The sequence below is a fragment of the Palaemon carinicauda genome, chromosome 22 (assembly GCF_036898095.1).
Source record: "Palaemon carinicauda isolate YSFRI2023 chromosome 22, ASM3689809v2, whole genome shotgun sequence".
Taxonomy (NCBI): Eukaryota; Metazoa; Arthropoda; class Malacostraca; order Decapoda; family Palaemonidae; genus Palaemon; species Palaemon carinicauda.
In genome coordinates, this window is record NC_090746.1 from 73,487,979 (window position 1) to 73,509,377 (window position 21,399).

The window sequence follows — 21,399 nt, forward strand, 5'->3', positions numbered from 1 at the left end:
CTTTACCAATTAGCGTTGTAGATTGGCTAATAATAATAATAATAATAATAATAATAATAATAATAATAATAATAATAATAATAATGATGATGATGATGATGATGGTCATCAATAATAATAATAATAATAATAATAATAATAATAATAATAATAATGTGCACACGTATACTGGAATATACATAGAAAATTGTGGATTCTATTTTCCATAGACCATACCAGCTACACATGGAAAAATAATAATGGTTTGCAGTGGTAGGCATAATACAATTTGCCGAAATTATATAATTAATTTCTTAAATCGTACGCCAAAAGGCAACATCGTAAATGTACTCTTTTTGCTGGAATACGATTGGCTCCAGCCTTTCATTTGCTGGAATATGATTGGCCACTATATTTAGTTCTCACAGATAAGAATAACTGATGTATGCATATGGATCGTAAAACGATCTTTTTACTCTTATTCGAGGCTCACTATGAAGAGGTCCGTACTTCTCTTCGTCTTCCTGGGTAAGATGAGGCTGACAAAATATTATGAGGATAAACCGAAAAACAAATAGTCTTTGATTTACTGCTATTGCATCTGTAATTAGATTGTTTTAATGCTTTACCACCACAGTGAACAGGAGATAATTTTCTTTCCATATTCTATGGTTCTGAATTTTCCATAAGTTTAATTGAATATATCTCGGTATGCTTTGCTCTAAAGTTATTCTAAAATTCCGCCACATCAATTCTTTGAAATTTCAGAAAAATAAAAATTGGGCACTTGAAAAAACGAACGTTCCTTTATTAATTTTTTTTTTCACGTGTAATTTATAGTTCCTAAGATAAATATCGAATGACTATGATATGATTCAGAAATCTGGCAGTTGGCCATTATAATGCAAAGACAACTACAGTTTCAATATACGACGTCTGACCTGAATATATTCTGGTTGTTTTGCTTTTCGACTAAGTAACAAGTGTCACGAACTGATTAGATACTTTCATATTCATTACACCGTCTAACGTTTTAAAGTGCTGTCTATGGCAATGAAATGTTTGAATTACTAGTTATTGTATCTGTCACTCAAACGTTTATTAAAGTGTTAATCTTTCTTCTTAGGAACGGTCACCTTTCCTGTGCTTGGGGGAAACCAAGGTAATTCAGAATTCCATATCATTTACCGTTGTAATATAGTTACTTATAACTAAAAATATTCTAGCTTTAATAAAAAAAGGCTCCAGATATAAACATATTTATGAAGCAATTGTGAAATAATTTATTAGCTTTAAGATATACGTGAGTCAGAGTCAGATATTAAGCCTCCAATGTATTCATAATATAATGAAGTAATTTAACTGCAAATGTATTCATAATGAAATGGGGTAACTTAGCCTTGAAATTACTTACAATGAGACGAAATAATCTTGTTGGAATGCATTTACAACGTGATAGGGGGGTGTTACAACCATTAACGCACACAAAGCAATGCAGTAATTAGGCGTAAATTTATTTACAAAATTATGAGGTAATTCAGTCATGAAATTGGTTACAATGAGATAAGGTCACTAATTTGTTAATGTGGACCTAACGTTTCTTTTTCATGTAATGGATTTACTATTTCTACTTTTCAATTACATTTCTAATCCTTAGAAAATAACACAAAATTACAAAAAATGATCGACACCTTCTTTTCCATTGAAAAGGAAAGAATAGAAAAAAATGTGCAAAAATCATGGTAAATGAGTTTTATTATTTTTTCTGTTCTGAAGTTTTTGTTCCATTTGCATTTCATATGACCCCTCATATTGATTCTTTGAAAAAAGAAAAAATCTTCCATTATTTAAAAGACACGAAGAGGGTGATGCAATGCATTTAGTGAACGATTTTGATTTAACATTTTTTAGTTATCGTCGTTACTTGCCAAAAATTGTCCCCTTTTAGCTATGAAATACAATGCAATGTATGTAGTATATTCTTTAACAATATATGAAAAATGGAGAAAATGTTTTCCCCTCAAAATAGTAAACTAAATACAAAAAGTTGAAAAGTTTGAGTACAAAAAAAAAAAAAAAAAAAAAAAAAACATTTGCTTCATCGATTCTGATTTTCAAGACTTCTTGTGACCGATCACCGCTCGCACTGTACACCTAGGGTTCAGTACACGGAACAGTGATTTCTTTTAATTTTACAATTTCAGTCTTATGCTAGTGTACGTAACCCGTCAAAATGATTGCTAAATATTTAGATAGATATACCCACATAAGCACAACCAACTCGCTCTCACCAAGGGTATGACTACCCGCTTCTATCCCCTACAATAGGCACGGGGAGACCTAAGTGTGACCGGAAAGATAGACAGTATACATATATAATTATATATCATATAGTCAGACACGTGTTCTTTATTATATAAGGCAGATATTAATTTTTTTTCCAGAATACTAGGGGGCCTTCATATAGTGTCTTTCACTACTTATTGATCCATTCTTCAGCAGAGTGTCCTCTACCCTTTGCCGAAATAGGAGGGCATTGTATCTACATCGACAGCGTCACCGCCGGAAGCTGGTATGACATGAATAAATATTGCGAAAATTTGAATTCACATCCGGTGAAACTAGACGATCTTAATCTTTTCCACGACATTGTAGTCGACATCAAAACGAATCGTAAGTGTCAATTATTATTATTATTATTATTATTATTATTATTATTATTATTATTATTATTATTATTATTATTATTATTATTATTATTATTATTATTATTGTTGTTGTACTTATGATTACCATTAGTGTTAGGAGTACTAGATTTAATAGTAGTAGTAGTTATTTTTCGTTGTTGGAGCTCTTGGGCTTGACAACCTGCCTTTCCAACTAGGGTTGTAGCTTTAATAATAATAATAATAATAATAATAATAATAATAATAATAATAATAATAATAATAATAATAATAATAATAATAATAATAATAATAACAGTTGTAGTGGTCTTTTCAACAAAGCAGGAACCCCAGTTGGAAAAGCAGAATATTACAAACCTTAAGGATCCAATAAGTAAAAAGCTCAGTATGGAAAAAAAAAGAGAAGAAAAGATTACTTATAACAAATAGATACATATAAAACAAAGAAAGTTACGTAAGAAACTAAGGGTAAAGATAAGTTATAGAAAAACTATAAAACAGAAAAGTAACGCGCCAAATTTGAAGTCATTTGTTTCCACCGACTCAAATCACATGGGTCGAGTGATTATTCCACAAAAGAATAGCAAAGTGAAATCTTAGGATAAACTCCAATCTAAACAGAGAGTTTCCTGAAGCCCTGGAACTACTTTGGGGAGTTTTCATTTCCAAATGTACCTCTCAGTTAATAAAGAAATCTGTTTTCATTTAGGATAGTAAAGCACAGAATGTCTTCCTTACGGTGATGCTGTTACCTTGAAAACTTTGAATACATCGTAATTTTCATTACTGTTTACATATGTAGAATTTTTATATCATGAACAAGTACAGTTGAAAGGAGAAACATCCTTTATACACATTGTTAGGAATTATCTCTTGAAGGGAGGATTATTGAGAATGATTCAAGATTATATAATCATCACGATGTTATGAATAATAATAGTATTCCTTTTTATTATCATAATCTTCTCATGTAAACGCTCAGTCATATAAATGTCAATAACTTAACAGAATTGTGAATACCGGTGAATTTGATGTACCTAATACAACGAACTAATGCACATCATTCCACATCCAATACGTTGTGCCTAGTGTGACGTCATGGAAATGTTGCTTATCAAATTTGGAAGGTACTAGGAGAGGGACATGCTATTATAAAGGTAGTGACGTCATTTAATATGAGTCACTTCCGAAATTAGATTTTATGTTAGTTAATAGGGATTTCTACTAAATACGGTGACTAGCAATCATTTTAGCTACTTCCTATAATATTAGGAAAACGTAACATTCTACAACAAAAATCCTTAAACTAGAAGCATTTTTGAAAGAGGTACGGATCACATGATTTATGAAACTCTAACCAAAGTGTAGCAGAAAGGTGGGCAGATGGTGTAAAATGACACAATCTAGTTTTACATAATCGCACGTGTATCACACGCTCGTACACTGTAATGGTATTTCCGTTTTTTGTATATTGTCGTATCGCTCTCCCCTCGCACTGATAACCTGTTCCTGCCTGTATTTTCCTGCATCAATGTGTTTGAATTTTTGTGCCGTTCTAGACTAGAACGGGTTGTATATACTGTATACTCTTGCTCTGTTCAAATACAGTTAGTTACATTTGACTCGTCTCAGTCACCTCCTAAAGGCTCTCTTGCACATTGGTGATGAGCGGAGTGACCAGCTCCCTCCCGCCTTCCCCCTCACTGCTGTGTCTTACTATTTAATGATGCTGCCTTTCGACGCTGACATTACTACAAATGCAACATCCCTAAAACTATCATCCTTCACCAGCGGAGAAGCGTTCGCCTGGTTCCAGCGCGCTGAAGTCAAGTTTTGCATCTAGGGCGTGACTCAGTCAAACACCAAAGTCCATTACGTTCTCGTGGCCATTCCCGAGAAAAATTTACCGGAAATCTCCGACTGCCTGTACAAGCAAAAGAGACACACCAATAACATACGGTGCCCTCAAATCATACCTCCTGGAAGAGTATTCGCCATCACCGGCCGCCCACATAGCAATACGTTTTCAGCTCTCTCAACAACCGTTGGGGAACCAAAAGGCTTCGCTCACCCTCAGGGAAATGACCAGTATCGCTCGTCTGTAACCTGTTGCAGAAGGCTTCCCTCGTGAAGTGAATCTACTTCATGCCCTTTAGGATATGGCGTCTAGACGAACCTGTACATACTGCTATCCCCGATGTTTATATTTTGTCCATGAAGGACCTGATGACCAAAGTCAAAACCCTTATGGACAGCCACTTCACCACCTTCCAAACCTACATCAACGCCTCCACTCCTTACGAAGTGGAAAATTATTCAACATCGACCAAAGCTGATGTGAATGTGGTAAGCCACAGACGCCCACCCTGTGACGTGCTGGAGCGGTGACAAAGCCACCCACTACCCACATATACCACTCCTCGCTTATGCCCAAACCAATGACTTCTTCAGCCAATTACTGACACCCATTGGTTGCACTTTTGCTACTACCACTCCAAATTCGGGACTACTGCGAAGAAATGTGCGAATGGTTGTCAGTGGCCAAAAAAAGGGTCTAAGTAGACCATCGCTTGCAGTGGTGGCCTCTTCCCTGTCACTAATCTTTTCTTTTTACATGAAGTAGGTCTGGGTGTGTGATTTATGGTAGATTCTTCAGCCAAGGCCACTCTCCAGGACACAACGTAGTCTAAGTCTGCCGACATCAATTGGTAGCTGCCAACGGATCTGTGATATCTACCCATGAGTATGAAACCCTCACATTATCGTTTGGAAGCACCAATTATATTTGGAAGTTTTTCGTTGCTTACATCACATTGCCAATCCTCTGTGTGGATTTCCTCTCACACTTCCACCAACTGGTAAATGTAGCCCACTGACAGTTGATCAAAGCAGATTTATACTGACCCTCCGACCTAGTTCTCCCCATCAACGCACCCACGGATGCCTACGCCCATCTCCTCATATCGTACCCAGAAGTTTTACGTCCAGAACTTCGTCAAACGCCCACGGTTTCCGCAAAACACGGTATTTATCACCATATCAAGACGACGGGGGCAACAGTGTTCGCCAAATTCAAGCGTCTAGCATCGGATTGTTTGGCAGCCAGTAAACAAACATTCGCCAAAATTAAAGAAATGGGCCTTTGTCAAAAGGCCTCAAGCCCATGGTCATCACCTTTACACATTGTCCTGAATAAAGATGGCTCTCTGCGTCCATATGGGTATTACAGGTGCCTGAACATGCAGACAGAACCGGATCACTACCCCCTCCCAAACATCGCTGATGTGACCTCCTACTTGCAAAAAGCGAAGGTTTTCTCCCTGCCCGACCTCCTGAAGGGGTATTATCAGGTGGCCAGAAGGTATCCCCAAGACTGCAATCACACCCGCCCCCCCGTGTAAATACGCCTTCAATTACTCCTGTTTTGGCCTTCGCAATGCTGGGCCCACTTCAACGTCTCATTGACAGCATCTTAGGGGACCTTCCCTTTAGGGTATGTTACCTGGACGACATAGTTGTGTTTTCTTCCTTAAAAGAGGAACACCTCCGTCATCTACGCATCGTGCTCGCTTGCCTACAGCAGACTGGAATTGTAGTCTGGTATGACAAGTGTACTTTTGACGACAACGAAGTATCGTTCATTGGGCACAGCATCACTCCTGAAGGAGTCCACCCCATCCCTGAGAAGGTAGCAGCCGTTCAGAACTTTCCCACACCCTCGACTGTCGAAACACTGCAAGAATTCTGGGGCATGATCAATTATTATCGCTGTTTCCTGCCAGCCATAGCTGCCAATCTTTACCCCATCTACGACTCACTCAATGGCAAGCCAAAAGACCTGAAGTGGGGTTCCTTTCAAGAAGTGGCCTTCTACAACGCAAAGAATGCCTTATCAACTGCTGCTGCTCTCACTTTTCCCATGCCCCATGCACCTCTCCTTCTCACCACCAATGCCAGTGATGTCACTACTGGGGCAGTCCTCGAGCAGGTGGTGAGCGTCTTGCCCCGCCCATTAGCCTTCTTCAGTGGAAACTGTCCAATGCAGAATACGGCTACTCTACCTTCGACCACGAATTGCTGGCGATGTACTGGGCTGTCCGTCACTTTAGCCATTTATTGGATGGTACACCTTTCATAATTCGCATGGACCACATGCCTCTGGCTCGTCAGTTCCAACGCCTGGTCCACTTGTCAACGCCGACACCTCTCTGCCATGGCTGAATACAATTGTACCTTTCAGCAAGTCCTTGGGAAAATGATTCCTGTTGCCAATGTCCTGTCAAGAAACACATTGGTTGCCATTCATCTGATTACAACGCCTTGGCAGAAACCCAACAAAAAGATCCAGAGCACCAAGCATGTAGGACATCCTGCACATCCCTCCATTGGAAGGACATCCCTCCTGACGACTCCAACTCCTTCCTCCTCTGTGACATAAGTACTAGTAAACCTTAAACGAGGAAACATTCTCCCGAGTGCCAACCGGTGTTTGATTTCATTCATGGCCTTTCATATCCCTCATGCCATTTTACTGCAAAGCTACTAAAGACAAAGTTCACTTGGCATGGCATTATTAAGGATGTTAAGGATTGGGTCCATACTTGTTCTTCATGCCAAACCTCATAAGTACAGTAACATATGGATTCAGGAGTGGGAACCTTTCCTCAACCTCACCGGCACTGTGCCCAGATTCACTTCGATGTTGTAGGTCCCCTACCCATATCAAAAGGACGTCGTTACCTGTCGACGGTCCTCAACCGCTCCACTCGTTGGCCTGAAGCCATTCCCATGGAAACTGCAATGTCCGCCTAGTGTACAAGTACCTTACTCTCAGGATGGATAGCGAGATTTGGTATCCCTGATCATATTACTTCTGACAAGGGTAAAACTTTCACCTCTCAATTGTGAATATTATTAGTGAACTTCCTGGGAATCACCCTACATCAGACAACCGCCTACAACCCTGCTGCCAACGGAATGGTTGAACGTTTGCATCACATCTTCAAAGCAGCTTTGATGTCCCGCTGCAAGGATTCCAGCTGGTCTGCCCAGCTTCCCTGGGTCCTCCTTGGACTAAGGACCACTCCTGAAGATGCCCTGGATGTCTCGTCCGCTGAAATGATTTATAGCAACCGGTAGGGCGTCCTTTTCCTTGTGATCTGTTGTATGCCCAAAGCATTCCTCCTCAACATGAGTGGTAAAGAAGACTGGGTCTCCATTGATCGCCAAAATTCTGCATATCTTCTGCCCTGCTCTCAAGAGCAGGGCACCCTATTTCACAAGTGTCTTTTTTTAGGGAGAGAGCCATGTACTGCACCTGTATCACACACGCTCGGACACTGTAACAACATTTCTTTTTTTTTTTGTATATTGTCGTTATCGCTCTCCCCTCGCATTGATAACCTGTTCATGCCCGTATAATCCTGTATCATTGTGTTTGAATTGTTGTGCCATTCTTTTTTTGGAACAGGTTGTATATAAACTCAAGCTCCGTACAAATAAAGTAGTTGCATTTGACTGGTCTCTCAGTCACCTCCTAACGGCTCGCTTGCTCAGACACAAGTGAGGAAGGCAACCTTGTCTGCTCACTCTACTCGTCCATGAAAGATAAGTTCCCCCGATTCCTGAATGTGATTTCTCTGTTAGGACCTCTGTTCTCTCCCGTAGTTCAAAGCTCGATCAAATCTAAATGTTTATATCAAATCACATTTTTAAGTGTTGATAGAATAGATAGATGTTTTGTCACTTGACCTATTTTTGGCAGTTATTATTGTTGATTACCATTATGAAATAACTTGTATAATCAATGTTTTTGTCACTCCGTCCACCATTAAGTCTATCCTTCAACGTACCCTGCTATATTTATACATGTACATTGTATAATAAGACTGGTACTCTTGTCTGAAAGAAGCATGTAAGTGACATTTGTATTTAATAAATGAAATACTACTCTTGACAATTCTCCGGATATGGTACGAACTGCTATTACATAGTTAGTGTAGTAATCTGTTGATTGAAACCAATCTTATAATCGACAAGTGCTCTTGGCTGAAGGCAGCACCTAAGTGTCTTTAGTGTATTTATTGAGATTTCTCAGATTTATTACAGGCGAGTATATAAAGCAAAACTTGCTTGATACAGATTTAATGCACTAAGGTATATTTTGTAAAAGTGTAACTTCATTAGCTATGCAATAAAGAATATTTGTGTAAACCACCGGTATTATTTAAATCTTTTAATATTATTTTATATAAGTGTTACCACCTCGAGTCTAGTTATTATTATTATTATTATTATTATTATTATTATTATTATTATTATTATCATTATTATTATTATTATTATTATTATTATTATTATTATTATTATTATTATTATTAAAGATCTATAGAACTCTAAGTTAGGGCATTTCGGAAATTTATTTTCTGATATCTAAAACCACCTGAAATAATCTAACACATATGATGTATCTTTTGTCAGTCCTGTATAGTAACCATGGATTCCATTTCTGATAAAAGCAATCAACGTAAATTTTGTCTCTTTTATGGACCACAAAGGCACTGCTCGTCAGAATAAATGAGCAAATCGACTATCACCTCATTCTCTCGTCAGATGAGTAAAAACCTCTTATTAAATTCTAGATTTGACAAATGCCCACTACTGGATAGGCGCCCGAGACGAAGGTCACGAAGGGGAATGGAGATGGACGGACGGTAGCAATGTTCGGATGGGCACGCCCTTTTGGGGGTATGTACAGTCCATTTCTCAGCAGCCCGAGGGTCAGACATCTCAAAACTGCGCAGTTTTAGATTGGGCGAACTTTTTCTACTTCAATGACCATGATTGTAATTTGGACCGCAACATCATATGTCAATTTAATTGATTTGTTAAAACTTCTAATATTTTGACCTTGAAGGTTTCATAAATACAAACATCAAGCACAAAAAAGTCCTAGATATCGTATTCCCTTTAGAGTCGGATTGTAAAAAAAAAAAAAAAATGGGCAATCCCTTTGTGATTAGTGATTCTACCCTGACCAGGGTTCGAATGTGTACTTCACAATCGTAACAAAACGAGATAGTAGAACTTATACCATTGAACTATTTACTTTCTAGTTCTGCTTTGATTTTAAGGTATAGGTTCGAATCCTGGTCTGGGGAGGGATAAATTTGCCCTCTTGGTATATATTTCAGTTGTAGATGGAGCCTGATAAGTCAAAAGTTAGTTATAAAAGTGTCAGGTATACCATATGTAATATTTTCCACTTTGAGCCGACCTTATACTAAATTCTATCTACAAGTTTGGAATTATTCAAAAGCGCCAACACACTTTTGAAATAAAATTGTGTAAGTCATGTAAACTGCCAGCAATAACACGTAAATACAAACCTTCTCATGATAAGATAAACAGACATTTGATGACGGCCGACAATAAAGAAAACAATTTAAAGATTGACTTGTGAATTATATTTTTCCTACATAGAAAAATGCGTATGTACAATTATCAAAGTAAGAACGTTTAGTGGCCATTATGAAAAAGAAAGGCCTTAGTGGCCATCAACTAATGAAAAAGAGAAGTAATGGCCCAATCAAAGCAAAGGGCATTAGTGGTCTTTAACAAAAGAAAAAGGGGATCTAAGGCCACCACTAGAAGAATTGTCTTCCGTTATTAATATCGGCATTTTATTCTTTAGTTTTTATTTTCATTTTACTATTCTTTAGTTTATATTTTTACTTTTTCCTTATTTACAATTTGCTCTCCTTAAAGGGGCCCTTGGATTTTCACCACCCAGCCTCTCTAACTATTGATTATAAAAATAATACTAATAGTATTCCCTTAAAATACATCTACTTACAATGAGAGAGAGAGAGAGAGAGAGAGAGAGAGAGAGAGAGAGAGAGAGAGAGAGAGAGAGAGAGAGAGAGAGATAGAGAGAGAGAGAGAGAGATAGAGATAAAAAAATTGCCATCAGTATCATATAAAAGATTTCATGTTAAAAGTGACCTCCATATCAAGGGAAATATAACACATGACTTGATGACAACTTTTGCAATTCCCATGAGAAAAGCAAGAGATAAAAACGTAATATGTAAGTATCTAAAATATATATATATATATATATATATATATATATATATATATATATCCTCATACGCCTATTGAAGCAAAGGGCCTCGGTTAAATTTCGCCAGTCGCCTCGATCTCCAGCTTTTAATTCAATACCACTCTATTCATCATCTCCTAATTAGCACTTCATAGTCCTTGGCCATGCAGACCTGGGTTTTCCAACTCTTCTAGTGCCTTGTGGAGCACAGTTACGTTTGGTGAACTAATCTCTCTTGGAGAGAACGAAGAGCATGCCCAAACCATCTCCGTCTACCCTTCATCATGATTTCATCCACATATGGCACTCGAGTAATCTCTCTTATAGTTTCATTTCTAATCATGTCCTGCCCTTTAACTCCCAGTATCCTTCTGAGGGTATTGTTCTCAAATCTATTGGAGATTGTTACATTGTCATACCATGAATCGTGTCCACAGAATAACACCGATGTCACTAAACTGATACATAGTCTGATTTTTATATAAAATTTCAGGCGATTTGATTTCCAAATTTTGCTTAACTTAGCCGTTGTCTGATTTGCTTTCTTCAATCTTTCACTATACTCTAATATTAAAGACCCTGTATTGGAGATCAAAGTTCCTAAATACTTAAATGATTCTACTCGTACCTCATTAATCCTTTCTCCTTTCAATGATATTTCATAATCCACTGCATACTCCGTTCTCATCATCTCTGTATTTCTTCTATCTATACTCAGCCCAACCTCGAACGATATTTCATGCATTCTGGTAAGCAAGCAATGCAAATCCTGTGGTGTTCTGCTAACAAGGACATCATCATCAGCATACTCTAGGTCTGCTAAATTCTTATTACCAATCCAGTCCAATCCTTCTCCACCATCTCTAACTATTCTACGCATTACAAAATCCATGAGGAGGACAAACAACATAGGTGACAACACATTCCCTTGGAGTACTCCGCTGTTCACTGGAAATTTATGTGATAAGACTCCATTAACATTAACTTTGCACTTGCTATGCTCAAGAACAGACTTAATCAAATTTACAAATTTAAGAGGAATTCCATAATAACGCAGGATTCTCCACAAAATTGGCCGGTGTTCACTATCAAAGGCTTCATCATAGTCAACAAATAACATCAAAAGGGGATTTCTATATTGTATTCTTTGCTGTACAACAAGTCTCAAAATGAAAATATGGTCAGTGCAACTTCTACCTTTTCTAAATACTGCTTGTTCATCTCTCAGCTTTTCATTAATCTTACTCTCCAGTCTCTTAAGAATAAGCAAACTATATATTTTCATAAATATGACGTAAGTGTGATGCCTCTGTGATTATTGCAATCAGTCAGGTCTCCCTTTTTTGCTATTTTCACCAACACTCCTAACTCCCATTCATCAAGTTTTGCCTTTTCATGCCACATTCTACAAAATAATCTTGTAAGTAGTCGGGCAGTCACTTCATTTTCGGCCAGTATCATTTCGATAGTTATGCCATCGTATCCAGGGGCTTTCCCTCTCTTTAGTTTTTTTAGGATAGCTTTGACTTCAAACACACTGAATTCATTCATGGGCACATCGAGGTCTTCATTAGCTTCAGGTATATCAATCAAATTATTCACTTCATATTTCCTATTCATGACCTCACTAAAGTGTTCCATCCAACGTTGTCTTATATATGCTTCAAATAAAGATTTTCTTATGAAAGAAAATTAATTATAAATTGATGTGGAGAAAACTGTTATCAAATTCATTCCTTTTGTTCTGAATCAAAGAAACTATGCTTGTAATTGGCCCATACTTTTTACAAACGTATCCTACAAGCCACAGTGGTGTACACCTAAATTACACATTTATATACGTATAAAAAAGAAAAACACATCCATCCATACATACATATACATACATATATACTTATCATCATCATCATCAGCCATAGATGTCATTCCACTAGCGTATGTTTATGGTCTTTCTATACCAATTCATACAAACACCCATACACACACACACACACGCACACACACACACACACACACATATATATATATATATATATATATATATATATATATATATATATATATATATATATATACATATAAATCAATAGAATTCCGAGCTCAGGAGGCAAGAGCCATGAAATTTTTTCCCGTGTATAGTTTGTCAATTATAGAATACGATATAAAAAAAAAATTGCAGGAATGATTACGTGACAGCTCACACAAGAAACAAGAATTGTTATATAAAAAAATTTGAGCAAATATGTTTAGATGGAAATAATTATTTAATAAGCACATAAGAGCAAAGTAACCTCATTTTTAACCCATAATAATTTTGCTCATTAAAAATTAAATGGAGAACTTAATCCAAAATTTAAATAATTGGGAAACAGCAAATTTGTAAAGCAATGATTTGTGGAATTAACAAATAGTTTAAAAACATAAATTCTTTCATTCAACAAACAATATGACACACAAGTTTCATATCATGAGATATGAGGGAAAAATATTTCCATTAGATTCTTCATATCACTTGGTGTAAGAAAACTTTAACGCAACTGACGTAATTTAATCAACTAATCTCTTCAATTAATTACTATTTGCATGCAAATCAATCGAGCAGATCTAACCAACTGACGTTTTCTCTTATCTTTATCACTGTAGTACATCTATCAAATGAAAATCACCCGCGAAACAACGAAAGGAAATTGTAATAATAATAACCATCTCTTTCATATGGCGAGAAATACACCGGACGATCATTTTTCTTTCCTCGACAATAGCAGAGTAGCGCACTCGCCATTTACGGAGAGATATTCTGCTATAACTAGCTGCAAACCACAACAAAGCCGATGGTACAGATGTTTCCCGTGTAATGACAGTAGAATAGCCATTAACACGGGTTATGGAGCAGATGCTCGTGGGGGCAGGGAGGGAGGGAGTCTATCCTAAGCAAAAAGAGACTATAATACATACATACATTTATCTATATACGTGTATACACGTAAGAATAGACACATAGGCACCAGCCACCCGTTGAGACACTTTGAGAGAGAGAGTTATTAGGTCCTTTGCCTGGCCAGATAGTATTACATTGGATCTCTCTCTGGATACAGATAATTTTTCCTTTGCCTACACATACACGGAATAGTTTGGACCATTCTTTACACATTCCTCTCTTTTCTCATACACCTAACCACACTGAGATAACCGAAAAATTCTTATTCGCTCAAAGGGTTAACTACTGCACTATAATTGTTCAGTGGCTGCTTTCCCCTTGGTAAAGGTAGAAGAGGCTCTTTAGCTTAAGGGTAGAAAAGTCTCTTTAGCTACGGTAAGCAGCTCTTCAGAAAGGACAATCCAGAATCAAACCACTGTTCTCTACTCTTGGATGGTGCCATAGACTCTGTACCATGGTCTTCCACTCTCTGGGTTAGAGTTCCTTTGCTTGAGAGTACACTTAAGCACACTAGTCTATCTATGTCCTTTATTTCCTTTCCTCACTGGACCATTTTCCTTGTTGAAGCCGTTGGGCTTATAGCATCCTGGGGTTGTAGCTTAGCTAATAATAATATCAATAATATATCTAGATATTGTCACATGAATATAATCATATACACAATCCTTAGGGATGGGGCTGCGGACTTCATGCCCTTTCTAACACCACAATCGGGAGAGTATCGAAAAGCTCTTTCAATGCTTAGGTCTCGTGGTGTTATCAATAGCGTCCTTGCCTACCGGTTTTAGGGTATTAGGTTCAATGGGTGAGTGCCTGCGTTGACATAATATAAGTATTTCATATATAGTTGACTGAAGTGAGTTGAAAATAGAAGAAAAGAAGGGGTGGGTTCAATTCCATTTGGAAAGGATGATATATATATATATATATATATATATATATATATATATATATATATATATTTATTTATGTTCATATACATAAAATACTCAACACACACACACACACACACACACACACACACACACACACACACACACATATATATATATATATATATATATATATATATATATATATATATATATATATATGTATATATATATATATAAATATATATATATATATATATATATATATATATATATATATGTTCATATACATAAAATACATATTTATCTATATATCTATCTACTTATAAGTATGCATATCTATCTATCTATTTATATATACATATATATATATATATATATATATATATATATATGTATATATATATAAATGTTTTACGTGTATATATACGTATACACACATACATATATATGTAATATAAAATGTGTATATATAGTCGCGGTGATAAGGCTGGCCAAACCCCATACAAGAATAAGGGCATGTCTGAGGCCTTTGTCCTGCATTGGACTAAAAACGGCTGCATTTGTTGTTGTTGAATAAATATAGCCTATCTGATATGCTTTCAGAACATCATCGGTGGGAAAGATGGCACTTGCTAACAAGGCATCACGAAATGACATCAAGCAAGAGGAGATTATTATTATTATTATTATTATTATTATTATTATTATTATTATTAACTGCTCAGCTACAAACCTAGTTAGAAAAGCAGAATGCTATAAGCCTAAGGGCTCCAACAGGGAAAATAGCCCAGTGAGGAAAGGAAACAAGGAAAAATAAAATACTGTACTTAAAGACCAGTGATATTAAAAAAATATCTCCTATATAAACTATGAAAACTTTAATAAAGCAAGAGGAAGAGGCATAGGATAGAATAGTGTGCCCGAGTGTACATTCAAGCAAGAGAAGACCATGATACAGAGGCTATGGCACTACGCAAGATTAGAGAACAATGGTTTGATTTGGGAGTGTCCTTTTCCTAGAAGAGCTGCTTACCATAGCTAAAGAGTCTTCTACCCTTAAAAAGATGGAAGTGGCCACTGAACAATTACAGTGCAGTAACTCCTTAGGTGAAGAAGAATTGTTTGGTAAACTCAGTGTTGTCAGGTGTGTGAGGACAGAAGAGAATATGTAAGAATATGCCAGACTATTCGGGGTGAGTGTAGGCAAAGGGAAAAATGAACCATAACCAGAGGGAAGGGTCCAATGTAATATTGTCTGGTCAGTTGAAGGACCCTTTAACTTTCTAGCGGTAGTATCTCAACGGGTGGTTGGTGCCCCGGCCAACCTACTAACAACTAATAAACTTTTGTGGCACTCGGTAGATATCTGAGTATTATAATGCAGCTATTATTTCAATAAACGTTCGCCAGCATAAAAAGGACTAATCCAAATGCATTTACTATGAGGATTTTACTGACAAATGAATGATATTCCATATTAAACTCATAACTTTCTTGATTATATGTGAATTTTAAAGAACTATGAACACTTATTTTTTACTGTTGCAGTCACAAGAAGAGGAAAGACATTTTTAAGAGTGTGAAAAAATGTTTGTTATATATGTATTGCAATGTCAAACGTTTCTTATCATTGATATGAATTGAAACCTGATAGTTAATTCGAAGAAATAAAATTTCTTATCAGTATACTTTTTTAATACAGAATTATTTTGAATGCCTATCGTTTAAGTACCTCTTTATTATAGATTTGTATTTATTTACCAATACGATAATACTTTGCGGTGAAATTAACTACAATACTGTAATTCGTTTTGCTAAAAAGGTCCCTCAGAGGTATAAGACGTGTATAAGCCTATGTTTATTTTTGTAGATTAAACAGCGAACTTTATAGTTTTCGTCCATCACCTGTGGACTTGGTCACTAAAAATTTTGCTAACAAGTTCACAGATGATGGGCGGAAACTACAAGGTTCGCTGTGTAATCTACAAACATACACAGATTTTCATACTCGCCTTATATCATTGTGGAACCTTTGTAACATAATACGCTGTGTTACCCAAGTCTACTTAAACCATCAAAAATGACATAACCAGTTATTTAAACAGTATCAAAAGTTTACTGTTCATTTCCCATTCCTGTTCATAAAATACATTAGAAATTCTATTGGAAAGTAAAGACTATGACAGAACAGATGTTTAACCTCACTTGTATTCTAAGAAGGAACGTCGATATCACCATTGGCAACAACATTGAACTGAAAGGAACATATGTTCTTCATCATTTTTAGAAATGAATGAAATATATATAATGATAACGAGTTACAAGTAAACCACTGACTGGATGAGAATAAATGGAGACGCGCCAGTGAAGCAATTTCTTTTCTACGAAAACGCACCGAGAAGGCTCACGGGTTTCTCTATTGTATTGCAAAATCTATTTGCAAAAATGAAGATGATGCTTTTCTTCCTGGAACTTTTAGGTGAGAAACTGCATGAACAGTTTTCTGTGTTCTGTTTTTTAATAAATACCAATAAAATATGTATTAATTTTAACGGTTACTGTATATACCGTATTTTTCAAATTGCTAATATGTAATCTAAGTTTTATAAAAAAAAGGTCAGTTTTAACAAGACAATCACTAAAGCCTTAATAAAGGAATATCAAATTAAATAACTTGATATCACACTTTCGTTGAAATGTAAATTACAAATGAATTACATTTTAGGTGAAATAACAATTTAAAGAAATATTTCATGAAAATCTGATCTAAATCATAATTTAATCGACTTCACGTATTTATAAACTCAAAATTTTAGTAAATCATTACAATTAAGGAGCAAAACAAAGTTATAGCAAAATATAGAAAAAAGGTTTTATGTTTTTTTTTTTCTTTTTTTTTTCAGGAGCGTTCGGCTTCGTTAGACTTGCTACAGCTTCTGAACAGCAAATGTGTAAGTCATTTCATCCGTTGAATAACTTGTAAACATTAAAAGCCTTAGTTACTATGAACTTATACAAACGATGATGCGAATTTTATTTTAAAGTAGAAACTACAAACAGCAACTCTCTCAATTTGCTCTGCAACAATGACCAACAAAATAAACTTCCACAAAACAATATTCTTAAGTACTGTTATGGTGGAGATAATCCTTAGCAATACATTGACTTACATTATAAATGTTCAGTGTTTACTCCGAGGTAAATGGTTTGTGAACACAGAATATCTCGTAAGGTACAGTTAGATTCAAAAGTGCTGCGACACTCGGGGCAAATCGTTTGTTAGAAGTCTCTAGTATCACGATGACATTAGAGACATCTGACAAACGATTTCCCTGAAGTGTCAGAGGAAGTTTGCATCTAACTGTATGTATGAATGGGCAGATTCTTACTCACACACACACACATATATATATATATATATTATGATTGTGCGTTTGTCTGTGTGTACAGAATATTATATATATATAACATTGCATATATATATAAATTTTATATATATATATATATATATATATATATTATATACACACACATATATATATATATATATATATATATACATATATACACATATATATATATATACATATATATACACACACATACACACACACACACACACATATATATATATATATATATATATATATATATATATATATATATATATATATATATATATATTCCTTGTATTTTCTCTACGAACAAGCCTTCTTAATAGAGGTATCACTAACGAATTCAAAACTAAACATCCGTTCGAACAGCTTGCCCAGTGCCTTTCATCACTATCGGTGGCCAGTGCATCTTTATTGACGAAATCAACTCTGGCACCTGGTACGGCATGAAACAACTGTGTGAGCAATTGCACGGACAACTCGTGAATTTGGACGATGCAAATTTTTATTACGAGATCGTCCATTACATCTACGACAATAGTAAGCATAAGCCACTAAATGTGTATTTACTTAAAGGGTAACTCCTCGCTGGTAATACAAGAGAGGACTGGTAGTAAGGACGTTACATACCATCTGGATGCTGGAATCAAGGTACAGTTGGGCACAGGAATTCTTGGTACACCTCGCTCCGAAGAAGTGCATCATGTCTCACCCTGACTTCATAGTGTGTAACCAAATAGCTAATATAGGGAGAGATAGTAGAAGTGGTTAGTGGAGGCTACAAACAGGAACTCTCCGTGCAGTAAGGGTGTGACAAGATGCACTTCCACAGACTGAGGTGTGCCAAGAATTCCTGCGTCCAACTGTACCTTCAGTGACCAGTGGTAAGCTAGGCTGGAAGTGAGGGGGATCGATTAAATTTTCGAGTAAGGTGTTGAACCCCTGTAGATTATTACCGTCCCAATTTTTAAGCCAAAAAAAAAAGATGGTGGGACAAAGAATCTTGATATAAAATTACTTTACAGATGTGTTTAGAACTTAAAAAGAACAGTTGTTTTATTAGATGATGTGTTTAGATATTTTAGGTCATACACAAACAATCTTAAAAACTCGAGAATAATCGCGTCAAAAGATTGAGAGATAGAAGTTTGATTTCTCTAAACGATAGCATTATACCATAAGCTCAGAATATATCACAGATTCTCAGATGTATAAAAGTAACGGGGTAAGGTCTAATTAGAATTTACAATACTTGATTTAAAAATATGAAAATATCTATCGAGCCTAATTATAGCTCTCTCTCTCTCTCTCTCTCTCTCTCTCTCTCTCTCTCTCTTTTCACAGAGTTATCAGACGTCGACTACTGGATAGGAGCATCTAAGGACAACTCTCTGGGAACATGGCAGTGGCCTGACGGAACTGCCGTGAAAATGGGAACACCCTACTGGGCAATCTTCGGCCCGGGCGAGAAGCAGGCTCCTGACGGAGGCGACATAGAAAAATGCGCTACCCTGGGCTCCTCTTTCCACTTCTACTTTCAAGACATCCCTTGTGACCTAAAGAGAGGTGCTATTTGCGAATATCCTATGTGAAAGTAAGATGAACGCCATGAGAGGCAAAATATCTTTGTATGTAGAATAAAAAAAAATAAATGAATTTGATTTCATTTGACTCATGATCATTCCGTGACTCAGAAGATTTGAGGTGGCCTATTGGAAACGTCTCTGACTGGCGATTGCCGTACTGAGGTTCAAGTCCTACTTAAGCTCTGTAGCTTCTTGTAGTGTCTGAAACCTCACCATCCTTGTGAACTAAGAAAGAAGGGTTTGACGAATCCTATAGGTCTATCTGCTAAGTCATCAGTAGCCATTGTCTGGCCCAAGCTTGGGAGAACCGAGTGTTTGGGCGCTGATCATATATATATATATATATATATATATATATATATATATATATATATATATATATATATATATATATATATATACACACATGATCAGTCTCTAAGACTTTGCCACTGTCCCTTACCTCAGTTATTTAAGAGCGGCCTTTAAACCTTAAAACTGATGTGTGTTTGTGCGTGCTCGCGCGCGTGTATTTCTTTAAAAGGGCCCATTAAAGAAACAAAGGAAGTGATAATAACTCACTATATTTCGGTGAACATTTTATTGTAAACCGTGAAGATGACCAATGTGTATTGGTCCAAATTTAGTCACTTATTTCCACTTCTTATGTTTCTTTTATGGGCCTTTTTGAAGAAACATGTTAAATTGTTCGATTATAGTTAGAAATAATATAAATATATATATATATATATATATATATATATATATTATATATATATATATATATATATATATATATATATATTTCCATTCATGCTGAGCAGCATTGCCTGAGGTATAACTACACCGTTTCTTTCCGTCCTTCACGGGGGAGGGGGGGGGGGGGGGGGTACCGCAAGATGTACACTTGGAAAGCACAATTCGTGTGTCTGTGCATATCTAAATTTTTAATGGTCAATTTTTACGGCTGGGGTACACTTGTGACTCTTATTAACTTATAATGACCTAAAACCTGGATAAAATATTAGGGACAAGTGTTCTGTCGAATTCATAAAATAATCTTTATGAAGGTAGTAGGTTGGCCCGGGCACCAGCCACAGGTTGAGATATTACAGGTAGAGTGTTATTGGGTCCTTTGACTGGCCAGACAGTACTATATTGGATCCCTCTCTGTGGTTACAGGTCATAAAATAGTCTGGCCTATTCTTTCCACATTCTCCACTGTCCTCATGCATCTGACAACAAAAAGAATACCAAACAATTCTTCTCCGTTCAGGGGATTAACTATTGCTCTGAAATTGTTCAGTGGCTAATTTCCTCTTGGTAAGGGCAGAAGAGACTCTTTAGCTATGGTAAGCATCTCTTTTAGGAGAAGGATACTCCACATTCAAATTATTGTTCTCTAGTTTTGGGTAGTGCCATAGCCTCTGTACAATGGTCTTCCACTGTCTTTGGTTAGAGTTCTCTTGCTTAAGGGTACACTATTCTATCTTATTTCTTGTCCTCTTGTTTATTTGAAGGTTTTACAATTTATATATGAAAAAGTCTATTTTAATCATGTTATTGTTTTTAAAATATTTTAATTTAAGTGTTAGTTTGTTCATCAATTCTCCTTTAGTTTATTTATGTCACTGTTTCCTTTCCTTACTGGGACAATTTTCCCTATTGAAGCCCTTTTTGCTTATTGCATCCTGTTTTCCAACTAGGGTTGTAGCTTAGTTATTAATAATAATAATAATAATAATAATAATAATAATAATAATAATAATAATAATAATAATAATAATAATAATAATTCTTTCTCTACAAGCTTGTCCCTATTTGGGGTTGATGTTATCATAATAATAATAATAATA

The 21,399-nt window shown here is 36.0% G+C and overlaps 2 protein-coding genes across 5 annotated transcripts in view; both read left to right on the forward strand.

Annotated features, from left to right (window-relative positions):
- Positions 1 to 435: 435 nt before the first annotated feature.
- Positions 436 to 9,581, forward strand: LOC137616133 (asialoglycoprotein receptor 2-like). 2 transcript variants are annotated; one of them, XM_068345806.1, is made up of 4 exons: positions 436 to 507; positions 1,106 to 1,141; positions 2,482 to 2,652; positions 9,308 to 9,581. In XM_068345806.1, exons 1-4 carry the CDS (start codon positions 474 to 476, stop codon positions 9,547 to 9,549), a joined length of 483 nt encoding a protein of 160 aa, XP_068201907.1. In that variant the 5' UTR covers positions 436 to 473; the 3' UTR covers positions 9,550 to 9,581. The 2 variants fall into 2 exon arrangements, with proteins under 2 accessions (XP_068201907.1, XP_068201906.1); XM_068345805.1 differs by having other exon boundaries at positions 441 to 507; positions 2,479 to 2,652.
- A 7,313-nt stretch (positions 9,582 to 16,894) lies between these two features.
- LOC137616550 (hepatic lectin-like) overlaps positions 16,895 to 21,399 on the forward strand; it is a 29,710-nt gene continuing 25,205 nt past the window's right edge. The window contains exons 1-4 of one of the 3 annotated variants that reach the window (XM_068346397.1): positions 16,897 to 17,062; positions 17,487 to 17,534; positions 18,348 to 18,518; positions 19,323 to 19,634. In XM_068346397.1, coding sequence (XP_068202498.1) covers positions 16,924 to 17,062; positions 17,487 to 17,534; positions 18,348 to 18,518; positions 19,323 to 19,570 — 606 coding nt within the window. In that variant the 5' untranslated portion in view covers positions 16,897 to 16,923 and the 3' untranslated portion in view covers positions 19,571 to 19,634. Of the gene's footprint in view, positions 17,063 to 17,486; positions 17,535 to 18,347; positions 18,519 to 19,322; positions 19,635 to 21,399 lie in introns of those variants that run through there. The other 2 variants (XM_068346398.1, XM_068346399.1) reach the window with 2 other exon arrangements.

Coding starts and splice junctions, on each gene's coding strand:
- LOC137616133 (XM_068345805.1), top strand. CDS start 474: ATGAAGAGGTCCGTACTTCTCTTCGTCTTCCTGG. Junction 1,142..2,478: donor TGTGCTTGGGGGAAACCAAG/GTAATTCAGAAT, acceptor TCCATTCTTCAG/CAGAGTGTCCTCTACCCTTT. Junction 2,653..9,307: donor AGTCGACATCAAAACGAATC/GTAAGTGTCAAT, acceptor ATTAAATTCTAG/ATTTGACAAATGCCCACTAC.